The 16,567-nt window shown below is 44.7% G+C and overlaps 1 protein-coding gene across 1 annotated transcript in view; it reads left to right on the top strand.

Moving 5' to 3' along the window:
* The first annotated feature begins 5,615 nt into the window (after positions 1-5,615).
* LOC138300144 (zinc finger protein 84-like) overlaps positions 5,616-16,567 on the top strand; it is a 32,107-nt gene continuing 21,155 nt past the window's right edge. Inside the window, exon 1 of the mRNA XM_069239092.1 lies at positions 5,616-5,819. Coding sequence (XP_069095193.1) covers positions 5,796-5,819 — 24 coding nt within the window. The 5' untranslated portion in view covers positions 5,616-5,795. The remainder of the gene's footprint in view (positions 5,820-16,567) is intronic.

The raw sequence follows: 16,567 nt of genomic DNA, 5'->3' as shown, positions 1-16,567 counted from the left end.
GGCCCTATGGGTTCCAGGAGCCAATGACGATGTACGCCGGCGGTGACGGTACACACCGCCGCGGACGTGACCGACATTTTCTATCTGTTCACTCACTTGATACCTGACCTTCAACAGGAGAGGACCTACACTGCAAGTGCTGCTCTGGAAGCAACAATGGCTATAGTGTCTGAGGAAAGGGCCTCTGGCTTCACTGTGGAGGAGTTGGAGAAAATGGTGGATGGGGTCGTCCGGTACTCTACGGTCCTCCAGACAAACAGGTGAGTACACTGTGAGCATGATGAATGGCACATGAATGTATGGAGTGTTGTGGATGGAACAGACAGGGAGGGGTAGAGGCCAGCATGTGAGGATGGTGAGTGTATGTTTTTCTGGGCCAGGGTGTGAGGTTTGTGGCCAATGATTAAGAAGAACCGGACGGGAGAGTAACATCCATTCTTACTTCACTATTCCTCTAGGTCAGTGCCCATCAGAAGAAGGGGATGTGGCGTGCCATCGCCAAGGAAGTGCGGACCCTGGGGTTCTACCATAGACAGAGCACCCACTGCCGCAAAAGATGGGAGGACCTGCGCCGCTGGAGCAAGCAGACGGCGGAGGCACAGCTGGGGATGGCCTCCCAACGTGGAAGGGGTGCCCATCGAACTATGACCCCCCTGATGTACCGGATCCTGGCGGTGGCATATCCTGAGTTGGATGGGCGCTTGAGGGCATCAAAGCAGCCACAAGGGAGTGAGTACATTCTCATTCAGCTGACTCTGCACGCTTAATGAGGTTTCTGGGTGGGGCAAGTGGGCTGTGGGTTCCCCTAGGCCAGGGCAGATGCGCCAAGGAAGATCCATTGTTTTGCAGGCTCAGAAGGGCGAGGGGAGCTCCACAACGGGGATAGGAGAAGTCACCAGCGACAGCGTCTCCTCCTCTGATGGGAGCTCCCTTGCGGTGGCGGGCACTTCTGTGCCCACCGCATCAACAGGTACAGCTGCCACCCCCCCCCTACCAGCACCATCCTCCCAGCAGCCCCTCAGCGTGTTTCCCGTGCCCGCTCACCCAGGAGGGTGGGCATCTCTGTCGCCCCAGGCACCTCAGGCCCTGCCCCAGTCAGCCCTGCTGCCCTCAGTGAGGAGGCTATTGACCTCCTGAGATCCCTCACTGTTGGGCAATTAACCATTTTGAATGACATCCAGGGTGTCGAGAGGCATTTGCAGCAAACAAATGCATACCTGGAGGGCATTCATTCTGGCATGGCAGCCCAACAGAGAGCATTTCAGGCTCTGGCTTCAGCACTGATGGTAGCCATTGTCCCTGTGTCCAGCCTCTCCCCTCCAACTTCCACTACCCAGACCCAATCCCCTCTACCTCAGCCTATCCCAAGCACACCATTAGACCATTGTGCACACTCATCAACACACAAAAGTGACTCAGGCAAACATAATCACTACACATCCCACAGGCACTCACACAAGCACCATACCCATACAGACACACCAGCATCCACTGCCTCCACTGTGTCCCCCTCCTCCACGTCCTCCTCCTCCCTCCCAGTCTCCGCTCCACTCACACCTGCATGCACTACATCCTCAGCCACTACCTCCATCACCAGCACGCCCATCACCACACACCGCTCACGTGCAATCTCCACCCCCACTACAATGCACACGCCCCTGTGTCCTCTCCCAGTGTGTCTGTGAGCCCTCCTGCCAAAGTACACAAACGCAGGCACACACCCACTCAACAGCCATCCACCTCACAACAGCCTCCAACCCATGCACCTTCACCCAAATTCAGCTGACGTACACCTCCTACAACCACTTCCTCTACCTCCAATCCCAAACCCCCTCCATCTTCCCATCCCAGTGTGTCTAAAAAAACTTTTCCTGGCTAACATTGACCTCTTCCCTACACCTCCCCCCGTCCTTCCCCTAGGGCCAGGATGTCCAGATCCCAGCCCAGCACCTCAGCCACCAATTCCTCCAGCACTGTGGTCCCTGCAAGTCCTGTAACATTGCGGGCGGCACCCATCAGGGCTGCCAGTGTGCCACCTAGCGAGGCCAAGGATCAGCCCATTCCGCCACCTGCCAAGGTGAAGAAGGGGCCCACATGCCGTAGTGAAAAGCTGCACCAACCACCCAGCAAGGCCTCCTCCAAGCCAAAAGGGGACAGTGCCAAGGTCCCAGCAGCAACTTCCAAGGTGGGGAAGGGACACACGGCTAAAGGGAAGTCAGCACAGGGCACGGAGCCTCCGGCTGAGGGACTGGTGTCACCCCTTCTGGCAAACAGAGCAGCAACCTGTACGGCGGTGGACACCGCCACCTGCACCGCCACCTGCATGTCTGCTGCCTCAGCAACAGACCCCAGCATCATCCCCAGTGGGCAGCTGTCCAAGGCTGCAGGAGACGTCCTGCTGTCTCCCTCCACAGGTGCTGACACATGCACCACCAGCAGCATCCCCTCCACAGACACCGCTGCAACCACCGCCACCAGCCCCGCGAAGTGCACAGACAGTGCCACCACAGCTGACATAGACAACATTCCCAGTGGACAGCCGTCCAAGGCTGCAGGAGAAGTCCTGGACCCTGCACAGCGTTCGTGAGGCACCACAACCAGCACTGTTAGCACCAGCAGTTGGCAGGCAAAGTCGCAGCAGGGTGGAGTGTGTCTCTGACTTCATGGAGTATCATGCTACCTGTTCCCAGGCAATCTCGTGGCTCAGACGCCCAGGTGAGGGAATGGGACCTGCCACACAGCATGTGCAGCACTCTGGGCACAAAGCCCCCTCCAGAACCAGTGGAGAACTGCATCCACTACCCCAGTCCTTGGCAGCATGAAGCACTCTGGGCACAAAGCCCCCTCCAGAACCAGTGGAGAACTGCATCCTGTCCTTGGCAAGATGAAGCACTCTGAGCAAAAGCCCCTTTCAGAACCAGTGGAGAACTGCATCCACTACCCCAGTCCTTGGCAGGATGAAGCAGTCTGGGCACAAAGCCCCCTCCAGAACCAGTGGAGAACTGCATCCACTACCCCAGTCCTTGGCAGGATGAAGCACTCTGGGCACTAAGCTCCCTCCAGAACCAGTGGAACATGTCCCACACTTGAGGGACTGTGGCTTTGCACTCCCCAGGATAAAGCAGTGGGCAACCCACCCACTTGAGAGACTTGAGAGACTGTGGCTTTGCACTCCATAGGATAAAGCAGTGGGCAACCCACCCACTTGAGAGACTTGAGAGACTGTGGCTTTGCACTCCCCAGGATAAAGCAGTGGGCAAACCACCCACTTGAGAGACTGTGGCTTTGCACTCCCCAGGACCAAACATTGGGCATGGAGCCCCCTCGTGGAGCAGTGGCATTGTCCCTTCATCCGGCTGAGGTGCCCCCCCCTCCCCTACCCCATGGGGTGCCTGTTTATTTTTGACCTAACGCCCCAGCAGTGTTCTCTCTGCTTCGCCCATGCATTTTGGGACCACTGGTCCACGGACATTGATTGGAACACTATCCGGACTTGTGTACTTGCTGTACATATTTGTATATACTGATCTGTTACAGACCTGTTTCCATATCTGAATTTTCGATGATTACACTCTTTACAATTATTTCATTTTGTCCTTCCAGGGGGTGACTGGGTGTATATGTAATGTTGCAGCATGTATTTGTGTGTATGGTGTTGTGGGTGAGGGTGGGGGTGTTTGCTTGTGTGTCTGTGTCACTCTCTTTTTCCTACCCTGTGTGCTAGGTGCAATACTCACCGTGGTCGTCGCCGCCGTCTTTGCTGCTCCTGGTAGAAGAGGAGGTAAACCAACATTGGTAGCACCTGAAGTTCGGGCTCCATGGCGTCCTGGTTCCTCGTAGGGTGTCAAGAGGTGAGTGGTTTCCGTTCCAAAGATTGTTTCCGCTGTGGTTTTGATGGCTTTGGTACCGCCCCTGAAAAGTTGGCGGATTGGTGCCTTGTAATACAGTGGGCGGTACATTGTGTTCTGCCTGTCGGTTGGCGGTTACCGCCCAAGTGTTTGTTTCTACTGCTGTGGCGGTCGGAGTATTAAAGTGGCTATCTATGTTGGTGGTTTCTGCCATGGTCGTGATTCCATTTTTTTACCGCCAGCCTGTTGGCGGTCTTACTGCCATTTTAACACCGACTGCCAGGGTTGTAATGAGGGCCATAGTCTTTTCAAAATGATGAGGGGAAGGACAGTATTTTTAAAGGACAATATTGTTGGACGCCCAAAACCAGAAGAGGGTGTGGGATCCAGAAGGTATAAGGAGAAGGATCAATAAAGGAAAATGTACTTACAAAGAATATTATGATGCAAACATGGATACAAAGCAACAGATTTGCATGTGGGGGATTTAGTAAGAGTGAAAAAAACAGGGGTCTTAAGAAGTGGACAATACAGTTTTCCCATGCCCCAGTGGGTTAAGGAAATATTTTGTAACGCAGCATTATTGAGCAACGGGAAATTTAGACATCTGAGTTTGTTATCCTAATGTAATAAAGGAAAGATTCAAAGTGGTGTGGAAACAAGGAATGAATTTGATTGGTTGATGGATGAGGAAGAAGTCTCCACACCCAGTGTGGAAGTATGTTGTGGCCTCTTTCTATTTTTCTATTTTATGCATTCTCCCTACTACCTTAATGTTCCCTGCTGCTCCGCCAGGGAGTGAGGTCATAGTATGGTTGGAATGTTGAGTGTTTGTGCTTGGATGAGTGGACAGTTGGAGTGAGAAGGGCTGAGCAGCAGGATGCTGCTCCTGGTGGGGCTTTATCTGTAACTTGCAACTAAATTAATAAACCTACTTCTTTTATAATCTACGAGCATCCATCTTTGATTACAACAAAGTACATATCTCCAACCAAAGAATAGAACAACCGAAAAGTATGAGAAGAGATTCAGAACAAAATAGGGGAGAGGGGTCTACTAAAAACATTGGGGTATGGGAATGTTTGGTAAACGATTATATTTGTGATTAAAGAAACTACAATGATATTAAGAGATATAATTCGAGATTATTTACCCACGGAGTTAGGGTCTAAAATGTTTTATTAGATAATTTAATAAGTGTAAATGTGTTCCTAATATTAACTAGTATATTATAGGTTACACTATTCTGTGCTTTGTATTTGTTTGTAATTGTAAAAAAGGGAAGATGTGTACTAAAGCATGAAAAGCAGAATTGTAACTAGAATGTTAGTTATGTAATGGAACGGTTAGACTGAGAAAGGAAACGGAGGAGTACGTTCATGTCTGCGGGATGACTGTACCATGATCCTGTCAATAAAGCTTTGAGAAACATCTAAAAGTTCCAGTTGCATCTTTACAGAGATGTTTCATAACGGACTCGTTGGCCACTGATTTCATTTATTCTATTTGCAAATGAAGGTTCTATATGTGAACTTATGAAAACATAGGGTATGTTAGGACATGCCTTTAGCAATATACGCCATGCTTCTTACAAAGCCCTATTTTCCCGGTCCACCCGCCTCCTCTTTTTTTTATTTTTTTTATCCCACTGCAAGCGCAGATCTCTACGTATCCAGCCACGTGCTCTGTGAGCTCCCGGTCCTCAGCAGAGTGCATTCTGCGCTTGTGAGCTTGCCTTGGTCATTAGTGTCTCCGTGTCTGACATGCGCATTGAGCTGATACACTGGCACACTGCACTGTGTTCACAGTTAGGAAGCCGTTTGCCTCTGGGGGCTTCTTCTTACCAATTATCTCCTTCCGTCGTGATAGTGTCAAAAGTCCGGACTTTAAACTTGGCGATTCGAACATATTATTAGAATCAAATAAGTTCGAGGTCATTGGAAGGAAATGTTCCAGCACGGTACAAATGAGGTGAGTAACGTAATCTGAAGGATTTTTGTGTTTATCTCACACGATATAATCATGCTAGACGAGTAAATAAAAGATTTTAACCAAGTTTTATGTATGTGTTATTTGCATAGCATTAAAGGTGACTAAGTGCGCAGTTTAGAAAACGGGTTGGCCTTGTGTTTTACGTTTGTAAACTCGTGAAGATCAATTACTTACGGGTTAATATATAGACACAAGGGCCTTAAAGAAAATGTACTTTTCCTAAAGGGAAACTCCGACACTTTTTGCTTTTATTTAACATTCCCCCTAGCCTGTTTCATTTTCAGCCCTTGCGCGATTTAAACATCACTTTTGCAGTGCATCTAAGTGATGCATCAGTTTCCTTTGATGGTTTCTGAAATGTCTCCTTGAATGGAATATCATCTGGCGGCTGTCAGGTTTAGTTGCGGAGCGTTGATAGCGGGGTTTACGCTTATGGATGATGCACTTGCTGGAGAGATCTATGTGGAATCCTTGGTTATTAGTTTGAATCACTAGGCAGCTCTGATAGTTGATGTGTCTTTTGCAGAAAGTTACGTGCACTATGTATGTCAGAGGTTTCTATTTTATGTAAGATAGCTTAGTCAGTGCATTTGTTGCAGGGACCCACAGGCCACGAGTTACAATGTGGTAAAGTTACTTTTTCAGATTGATAGCCCCTGCAACCAGTAGCATGTTACTAACATCACATAATTTTTAATCAGTAGATTTTAACTCAATCTTTTGCTATTTAACTGTAGAAAAATGTTTCGATTGAGTACTATAAATACTAATTATCATGTGCCGAAAACAATCATTGTATTTTTTGCTATATGAGTGACTGGTAATGTGCTTACACAGAGAAATAGGCATACTTGATAATTATATAAAGCACGCATTGTTAAATCTACATTTCATTTTATTGCTTGGAATCCTGAAGTGACACCTTAGTATACCTTGCTTGTTCATGAATCTGAGGCAAGGTTCTAGCTATGCTTTTCCAGTTTTGGCTCCATGTACTACCCCACCCACCAAGGCTCTTAGCAGAACACACAGTTAGACCAAAATAAATCAGTGCTAATCTGTAAAGTGAGGCATTTACTGCTGGACTGCACTGGAATTAAATAATGAGGCCTCACCCGTTGCCGGATGCAGCTGTGTTGCCAAAAGGAACTGAATGTCTGCAACCAGGATTGGGACACATTCAGTGAGGTCGATTGGGGTTTGCCAAGATCCTGGTTCTATAATAGCTACATGAACTGAAGTACAGCTGTTTCTCATACTATCCTAAAACTGATTGTCTTCAAAACGATTCTCTAATGTGATAAGTGAAAGTTTACTTTTGCTGCCCCTAGACTGTTGCCTCACAATCCTAAACCTATCACCCTACATTAGCCTGCCTTGTCTACTGTCAGCATGTCCTTAAACATAAAGCTGACTATTTCCCCATAGCTCCAATTTGCCTACAACCTTTGCAGTTTTTACAATGTTAAACGTTTCAGAATCAAAAGGAAGCATCTTAATCCAAACAATTTCACCAGAAAACAAACGCTCCACTGAAAATTTGCACGTGTCCCATGCATATTTTTTTCATCGAGTGGCCCTTAGGTCGAGATAGCGTGGTAAACAATAGCTTCTCTTGCTGTCTGTAAAAGGCTGCTATCATGAGAAAGGTCTGAGTTTCCAACTTCTAGAGTATCTGTTGCTTATCACTCCTCAAACCTTACCTGTCACATGTATTATGTCAAAACAGCTACAACCAAATCCTATACCTAGATCAGCCCAACCTTTTGGACCTACCCCTTTCCTCAAATTAATCACTTCATTGTCACGTCACCCTATTTTGTGGATCCTCCATTATTTTACTCCATTCTTTACTCACATATTGCCATCTCCGCTCTGCACCATCCAAGCTGTGCCCTGAAGCTTTTTTGGAAGGGTACACTCTTACAAAAGCCCACTTCATATTTCAGTTTAGTTAATTTATTATAAGTGGCAGCTGAATGTCTTGTTATTTCTTTACTTAAATATATCAGTTCTTTTCTTGATATTGATTCAGATGTGAAATGTCTAAGCACTCTATGATAATTTCTTCTAATTCTACCTTCAATTTTGGTACATATAAAGGCCTCACCCATTCCTGGCTAGTAGATAGTCTATCTGTTTCTCCCACTCTCTTATTCTCTGAAATCTCCTCAAACCATGGGGGGGGAGGAAGAATCCCATCATCAAATGAGCCTGTTTCTCCCTGTGCTATTGGTGTTGTGAAAACAATTCTTCCTTTTCTCAATGAGTGGACATTTTATGGTGGTGTCCAGGCAACAATCTGTGAATTCTTCAATGTGGGAATAAACCCTGTTGCAGCCGCTCCTCCATCAGCACCTTGAACAATAGTATTCAGGACAATATTTAATGGTGCAGTGTTAGCCGACACCGCTAAGGACTGAGCTGTTCCAACTTTTGACACTGGGCCAGGCACAGTCACTATTGAAGCAATAGCACCCAAAGCAATTACAACAGGGGCTGCTTCAGTTGGTGCAGGAACAGTTGGACATGCTGGAAGTGGTCTCCATCTGAATCATGTTTGGAGCAACAGAGGCTATAGCCACTGTAACACTAGTGGTTATAACATAATCTTTATTTGTTGTAGGGGCCACATACAGAGGTGGATATGAGGACAGCAAACCTTCTAAAATGTCATCCCTTGAAACACTATCATTGTGTGTTTTCCTTACAGCTTCGTCATCATCATTTCCTTGTTTCCAATTGTTTTTAGGTCTTTCTGTGGTTATAGCTGGGTACATACCAGCTTCTTCGACTATACACTTTCTACACCTTTGCTGCCATTCATCCCATTGAGCATCTGCAATATTTTGTGCTGCTCTCCTTGCTCTATACTGATATTTTTCTTTCTCCTTAGCATGAGTCGCTCTCTCCCAAGCATTTGACCCTTCGTACTGTGTGGGTCTAGGAGGTGGCTTAATTTCTCATAACTTTTCACGTAGTTATTCAATAGTCTTTAAATCAAAAGTACCATATTGTGGAAATGTAAATGGTCCTTCATTTTCAGTGATCTTGCACCATTGATGAAGCCACAAACATGTAATGAGCCTTCTTTTGTTGCCATATAATGTACTGCTCTACCTTCCGGAGGTGCCTCCTCACCCTCTAGAACTGGGCCTCTCACATCTTCCCTCATCAGCATGGTTTCTTTTCATATTACTTTTCTTGTAGGTTTTCAATAATCTTCAAATCAAAAGTGCCATATTGTGGACATTTCAGCAGTTCTTCATTTTCAGGATCTTGCCCTGTTGACAAAGCAACAAACATTTATGGTCCCTACATTTACCGCCATATGATGGGCTGGCGTACCATCCCGTGGTGCCTCCTCACCCTCCTGAACTGGAACTTTCACTTCTCCCCTCATCAGATCTCCAAGAGCTTTAAAGCATTTTATTTTTGCAACAATTCAACAAAGAATGAACAGTAATCAAATTCAAATTTTCAATGTTTTTGTTCTGTTTATAATTCTAGATACATCATTTGCTTCCTCCAGTCCTGTCACAACCCTTCTTTCACAAACCTATTGTTGCATGACCAGTTTTAGGTTATTATTTTATGATTTCAGCTTTAGGTTGACATCTTTTCTAAACAGTGACCTATTACATATTTTTGTCCTAACACAAGAATGTGCTGCACACGTATTGACTCCTGGAAAGGCATTGTCCTGTAGTCTGCACATTCAGTCCAGGGACATACAATCAGAACCCAATGCCTTTGTTTTCTTTTTCTGTACTTGTTAGGAGAGAACCTGTTTATGCTAGACAAACTGCAATAGCAGTTCTTCACCTCTGTCACAGTGTGATAAGAGGAGTGTTTTATTATTTAAACTGCGTCCATGCTACGCTCTTTGAAAGGAACACTTTACACCAGATGATCATGGCACCACTGTGAGCTGTGACTAAGATGTAGCCCTGCTTACTCTGACCTCCATTCTATAAAGGAAGATATCCCATACATTCAGACTTTCTTCCTGACACCTGAGGTATGGGGGTTAGACTGCCCCAACTGATCTGACAGAGGGTACTCCCGCTATGCACTCTTTAGGATAGTCTTAGATTTAGATAGGGGTTAGGCAGCATTTGGAACAGCTACCATGGCTATATTGTTTTCCATTCTAATAATGCTGATTACAGCAACATGTCTCATCTTTTTATTAATCGCAGCTCATGCTTTCTTTGCAAGAATACGATCATTTTAATAAATGTTGAAAATTCATTTTCGTATCTTTCTTTCACCTTAGGCACGCAAGAGTGGTCAATCGAAAGAGTTAGATCTGTTTCTGTGGATTTTGTGGGAATCAGAGGGTCACGTTCGAGGTTATCCATAATATCTTTTTACTCTGGTCGGTTTAAGGTTTTGGATGGGGTGCTGTGAGCTAGACAAAACAAACCAACAATTGCTGGTTCTACAGGTAGACTAAGTATATTATTAAGTTTTTGTTGTCATATACACAGTCCTACTAACTTTGTAGGAACTGTATAACACTATTGCAGTTTACTTCTTGATGACATGTCAACCATTCTCAGCGCCACACTTCACACCAACTGACCTATCCCATCACAGCACTCCTTGATGTAACTCTTCATTCTTTGCAGCAGTTCACCCTCCTTTACAATTTCCTCGCACACAAATTCTAAAACTCTTAGCAAGCCCTATAAACAAATAACTTTTGTCTGCTCCACTAAAGAATTTAAAGAAAACCATTCTTGCAAGAAACAATCAGAAATAATGTTTAATACTCTCCAGCGTTTCAGCATGCACATGAATGTAATCTCAACCAGTGGGAAATTACCCTGACTGATGTAGCTTCCCCTTTGCGCAATAGGTTCCACTAACATCAATCCATATTAATACAATCACAACAAATCGTTACAGTCCCTATCTCAATTGTGCAGTTGTTAGTACCTCACAAATCTGCACCACCAACCTTTAACAGACAAATAACACCTTTTCTTTTTCAGCTGTTCCAGGATCTTAGACTACTTCTAGACCAATTATAACTGGCTATCACTTGAGGGATATGAGATTTCTATAGCTCAGTCTTTGAGTGTAATAATTAATTAGCCATTGCCACTGGTAGCATGGACCTTTGGACGTCGAAAGAGAGAAATGAGGAGCAATCTCTGCATAGTCAATGAATCACTAAATACTTTACATTCAGTCAGTTAAAAGAGATAGCATGAGTTAAGTGTTTTATTCTCAAGTATATTAGTTTTTTATCTATTTATTCATTAGGTATTAATCTTTTAGATTTCAGCATTAAAAGTTAATACAATCAATCAATTGATATTTGATTATAAACTAGAACAAAATATTTGTTAAAATTAAAGTCAATATAATAATAATAATAATACATCTAGCATGTTTCATAAAAGAAACACCCTATTCAAGCTTAATTTGGGATTATGAGATGTTATATCAGAAACCCAATGAAGAGTTGTGATGACAGTTAAAACTAGAAAACTTCTATTCTAAATTAATTTTGGATTAGGAGAGAAAAAGGTTTTGGTTCAGAAACCCAATGAAGAGTTCTGATGACAACTAAAACTAAGCAAACTATAAAACCCCTGAAAACTATGTGCAACAATGAAGCTTTTGCATTACAAGCTAAAAAATATTCTCAGCTCCAAGATATCAGCCGACAGCTCACTAAAATCTAAATAAGGCAGCCTCTCATAAAGAGAAAGCATTAGAAACAAAGAGACTAGTCTCCTGTCAGAGGGTCAGGGTAGGAAATATCAGGATTTTCCCTAGCTACCCTAGCAATACACTCTACTGTAAACACAAAAATTCTGTGGTGCAACATTATTTTCTTTTGTCTTCTTCATATACCAATAGAATGTCAGCAACTCCTGGGAATAAGCAAAAGACCCTGTTTTTTCATCAGAACATAATAGTCTTTTAAGCATTTGTCCTTGGAAAGTTACAAAATTGTTTTCTTGTGGTCCAAAAACTTCTTTCCATGAATCATTCTTCCTGTCTTTTTATTTCCTCCCAGTGAGAAGCTTACTATCAGTTGTCTAATACAAGACAAGTGTTTTTTCACTAGCTAACAGTATGCTTCTTAAGGTACATCGTCTGCAGCAAAGAGAAGAAAAACATCTTGCATAAACAACTACTCAATGTAAAAAACAGGCCTTTCCGTGTTAATGCGTTATTTTCCATTTGCCATGGTATCAACAGTTAGACTAACTTAATTCACAACTTTATTTACTTGCAGGTCTATAATATTTACATATGGCTACCTACTGCAAATATTGCATTTAGTATATGCTCTTTATGAATGTAAGCTTGTGCACATTATTAATAAAGTGTTTTAAAGCATATAAATTTGCAGCAACCTGTAGATTGAGATAGCATGGTAAACAATACATGCTCTTGCTTTCTTTAACCCCTTCGCTGCCAGGCCTTTTCCCCCTCAGGTGCCAAGCCTTTTATTTGGCTATTTGGGGCAGTTCGCGCTTAGGCCCTCATAACGTTTTGTCCACATAAGCTACCCACGCCAAATTTGTGTCCTTTTTTTCCAACATCCTTGGGATTCTAGCGGTACCCAGAGTTTTTGGGTTCCCCTGGAGGAGACCAAGAAATAAGCCAAAATACAGCAAAAATTTCGTGTTTTTAAAAAAAAAATGGGAAAAAAGGGCTGCAGAAGAAGGCTTGTGTTTTTCTTTCCCCTAAAAATAGCATCAACAAATGGTTTGCGGTGCTAAAGTCACCATCTTCACAGCTTTCAGGAAGAGGCAGACTTGAATCGGAAAACCATATTTTTCAACACAATTTTCGCTTTTTACTGGACATACCCCATTTTCACTATATTTTGTGCTTTTAGCCTCCTTCCAGTTAGTGACAGAAATGGGTGTGAAACCAATGCTGGTTCCCAGAAAGCTAAACATTTCTGAAAAGTAGACAAAATTCTGAATTCAGCAAGGGGTTATTTGTGTAGATCCTACGCGGTTTTTCTACCGAAAATAACAGGTAAAATAAAAATATATTGAAATTGAGGTAAAAAAACAGCCATTTCTCTCCACGTTTTACTCTGTAACTTTTTTTCCTGCGATGTCAGATTTGTGAAAGCAATATACCGATACGTCTGCTGGACTCTTCTGGTTGCAGGGACATATAGGACTTGTAGGTTCATCAAGAACCCTAGGTTCCCAGAGCCAATAAACGAGCTGCACTTTGCAATGGGTTTTCATTCTATACCGGGTATACAGCAATTAATTTGCTGAAATATAAAGAGTGAAAAATAGGTATCAAGGAAACCTTTGTCTTTCCAAAATGGGCACAAGATAAGGTGTTGAGAAGCAGTGGTTATTTGCACATCTCTGAATTCCGGGGTCCCCATACTAGCATGTAAATTACAGGGCATTTCTTAAATAGTTGTCTTTTTTAAACACTGTCTTACATTTCGAAGGAAAAAATGTAGAGTAAGAAAAAGGGCAATAACACATGTTCAGCTATTCTGTGTTTCCCCAAGTCTCCCGATACAAATGGGGCCTCACTTTCGTAGGTAGGCCTAATGCTCGTGACAGGAAACGCAACATGGACACAATACATTTTTACATTGAAATCTGACGTGTTTTTTGCAAAGTGTCTAGCTTTAGATTTTGGCCTCTAGCTCAGCCAGCGACTAAGGAAAACTACCAAACCTGTGTATTTTTTAAATACTAGACACCTAGGGGAATCCAGGATGGGGTGACTTGTGGGGCTCTCACCAGGTTCTGTTACCCACAATCTTTTGCAAACCTCTAAATTTGGCCAAAAAAACACATTGTCCTCACATTTGGTGACAAAAAGTTCTGGAATCTGAGAGCAGCCACAAATTTCCTTCCACCCAGTGTTCCCCCAGGTCTCCCAATAAAAATGGTACCTCACCTGTGTGGGTAGGCCTAGCGCCTGCAACAGGAAATGCCCCAAAACACAACGTGGACACATCACATTTTCCCAAAGAAAACAGCAGTTTTTTGGAAAGTGCCTAGCTGTGGATTTTGCCCTCTAGACACCCAGGGTAGTCCAGTGAGGTGTGACGTGCTTGGATCCCCCAGTGTTTTCTTACCCATAATCCTCAGCAAACCTCAAATTTAGTTAAAAAATCACCTTTTTCCCACATTTCTGTGTGGGATCACCGCCCCAGACACATTTCCTTCCACCCAATGCTCCCCTCAGTCTCCCGGTAAAATGATACCTCAGTTGTGTAAGTGGGCCAAGTGCCTGTGACAGAGAAGAGCCGAAAACTGTTTTCTGCCCCCCCCCCCCCAAACAAAACACACACATCCACACACACCAATCCCTGGTGCATGAGTGGTTCCTGTCCCCGCTGGGGGCAGATCGGCCTAATAGAAATAGGCCGATCTGCCTCCAAGGGGGGCAGAAATGGCCTAAAAACAATTTGCCCCCGTTCCCCTTATCAATATAAATAAAAAAATCGCTGGTGTCCAGTGGCAGATCGGCCTAAATAATATAGGCAAATCTGCCCCGGGGGGGGGGCAGAAATGGCCTAATTTAAAAATTGTCCTCCTGGGAGTGACCCTTGCTTAAGGGGTCACTGCCCTTATCAATATAAATAAAAAAGAACCATCCCTGGTGCCTAATGACTTCTGCCCCCCCGAGGGCTGATCGGCCTAACTAATATAGACTAGTCTGCCCCCCGGCAGGGCAGAAAAGGCCTAATAAATATAGGCCGATATGCCCCCGGGGGGGGAGGCAGAAAAGACACAATAAAAAAATTGCCCCCCCGAGAGAGGCCCTCGGGGGAACACTCGCGATTCCCTTGAGGGCCTCTACCAGAACGTAATGGTTACGTCCGTGGCGTATCAGCACCGCGCCACCGGACGGAATCATTGTGGGGGTCATTCCGACCCCGCCCAAACACCGCCCCGCGGCATTCCGACTTTCCCGCTGGGCCGGCGGGCGATCTGCAAAAGATCGCCCGCCGGCCCAGCGGGAAAGCCCCAGAAAAGATGAAGCCGGCTCCGAATGGAGCCGGCGGATTTGCTGCGGTGCGACGGGTGCAGTGGCACCCGCCGCGATTTTCAGTGTCTGCCAAGCAGACACTGAAAATCTTTATGGGGCCCTGTTAGGGGGCCCCTGCACAGTGCAGGGGCCCCCAGGGGCCCCACGACACCCGTTCCGGCCAATCAGCGCCGCCATGGAGGATTCCTTTGGCCAGGGGAAAACCGGCGGAAACCGCCGGTTTCCCTTTTCTGACCGCAGCTTTACCGCCGCGGTCAGAATTGGCCAGGAAGCACCGCCAGCCTGTTGGCGGTGCTTCCGCTGCCCTCAGAATGAGGGCCTATGTCTTTGGCGGGGAAGGGGTTAAAAGGCTGCTATCAAGTGATAGGTCTTAGTTTACAACATCTGTGGTATCTGTGGCTTATCACTCCTCAAACCCTCCTGTTACATGTATTATGCCAAAGTAGCTATCACCAAATCCCATACCTAGATCTTCCCAGCTTTTCTGACCTACCAGTCCCCCGGCTCCCCATATTCCTATGTAATCACTTCATTGGCACGCTGCCCTATTTTGTGGACCCCCCCACATCATTTTATTCTATTCTTTCCTCACATCTTGTCATCTCTGCATTTCATTAGCTCTCAATTCAAGACTTGCTGCCCCTCCTTATATGACGCTTTTCTTTACCCACACATAACATTAAGATTTTAAGAAATAATTCCATGTATCCTAAACCTTCCCCCTCTTCCATGGCAAGTTCTGCCCCACCCTAGTTCTCCTTTCCTAGGTGTTTTGACAGTCTTTAAGGGCCCCACTTTTTTCTATTTCCTACAATCTCTTTGGTTGCCGTTTTTCATATTCACTTGATAAAACTGAACTCCAGTCTTTGTCAGCTGCATACTGCCAAGACAAAAAGAAGTTCATCAGTGTCTGAATACTGTGGTATGCAGAAAATTGTACAAATGCCCTCTTTTCTTTTGTTTTTGTGCTTTATCGCTGAAAATGTCTTAGCTTCCCACAAGACCCTCCACAGCTACAAATATGTCCAGCTCACAAATGATTTGTCAATTTTCTATGCAACTCTGACAATACTTTCTCTATTACAATTATTAAATGCACAATAGTTGCACCTAGGTGAATCAGCATTAGATCTTGGTGTCATGCCAGCATACAGCCCAGTTAACAGTGTCCGCAGCTGTGACCTCCATACGTCCTCTTTTCCTACTACTGTCCATCTACTGGTTCAAACGTTGTTCTCAGGTGCCTCCCACACTGGCACACATCAGTCTGCTTCCTGACCCTTGTCATGAAACTTTCACCATTATTGCAGTACCAGAGGGAAGTGCATAACTTCACTCATTCTTGCCATTCAATCTCCTCTATATTTAGCCCTTATCTTCTACTCTCATTCGTTGTCACTTTCCTAAATAAATGTGTACCATATTCCTCCACTTTGTTAGCCAAATTCTTTAAAAATGTTTGTAACACTGCTATCATGTTTTTGCTACTCAAGAAAGATCATCCCGGTACCTGAAAACATGACCACTCACAAGATGGCCCTTCACTGCCTGAAAGTCTACAAACTGCTGAGCTGGTCACAGTTCTCTGTCTTTTGATTCCTATATTAGAATTGTAGCTCATTGCCCTATTTAAGAGATAGGTGTGAACATTTGTTACATTGAAGAGGGTGTTGTTTTAGATAAGTAAGGGGAAAGAGAAGGTAATCAGAATGGTA

Source organism: Pleurodeles waltl, chromosome 6, assembly GCF_031143425.1.
Source record: "Pleurodeles waltl isolate 20211129_DDA chromosome 6, aPleWal1.hap1.20221129, whole genome shotgun sequence".
Classification (NCBI taxonomy): Eukaryota; Metazoa; Chordata; class Amphibia; order Caudata; family Salamandridae; genus Pleurodeles; species Pleurodeles waltl.
This window is presented reverse-complemented; position numbering and strand designations above follow the sequence as displayed.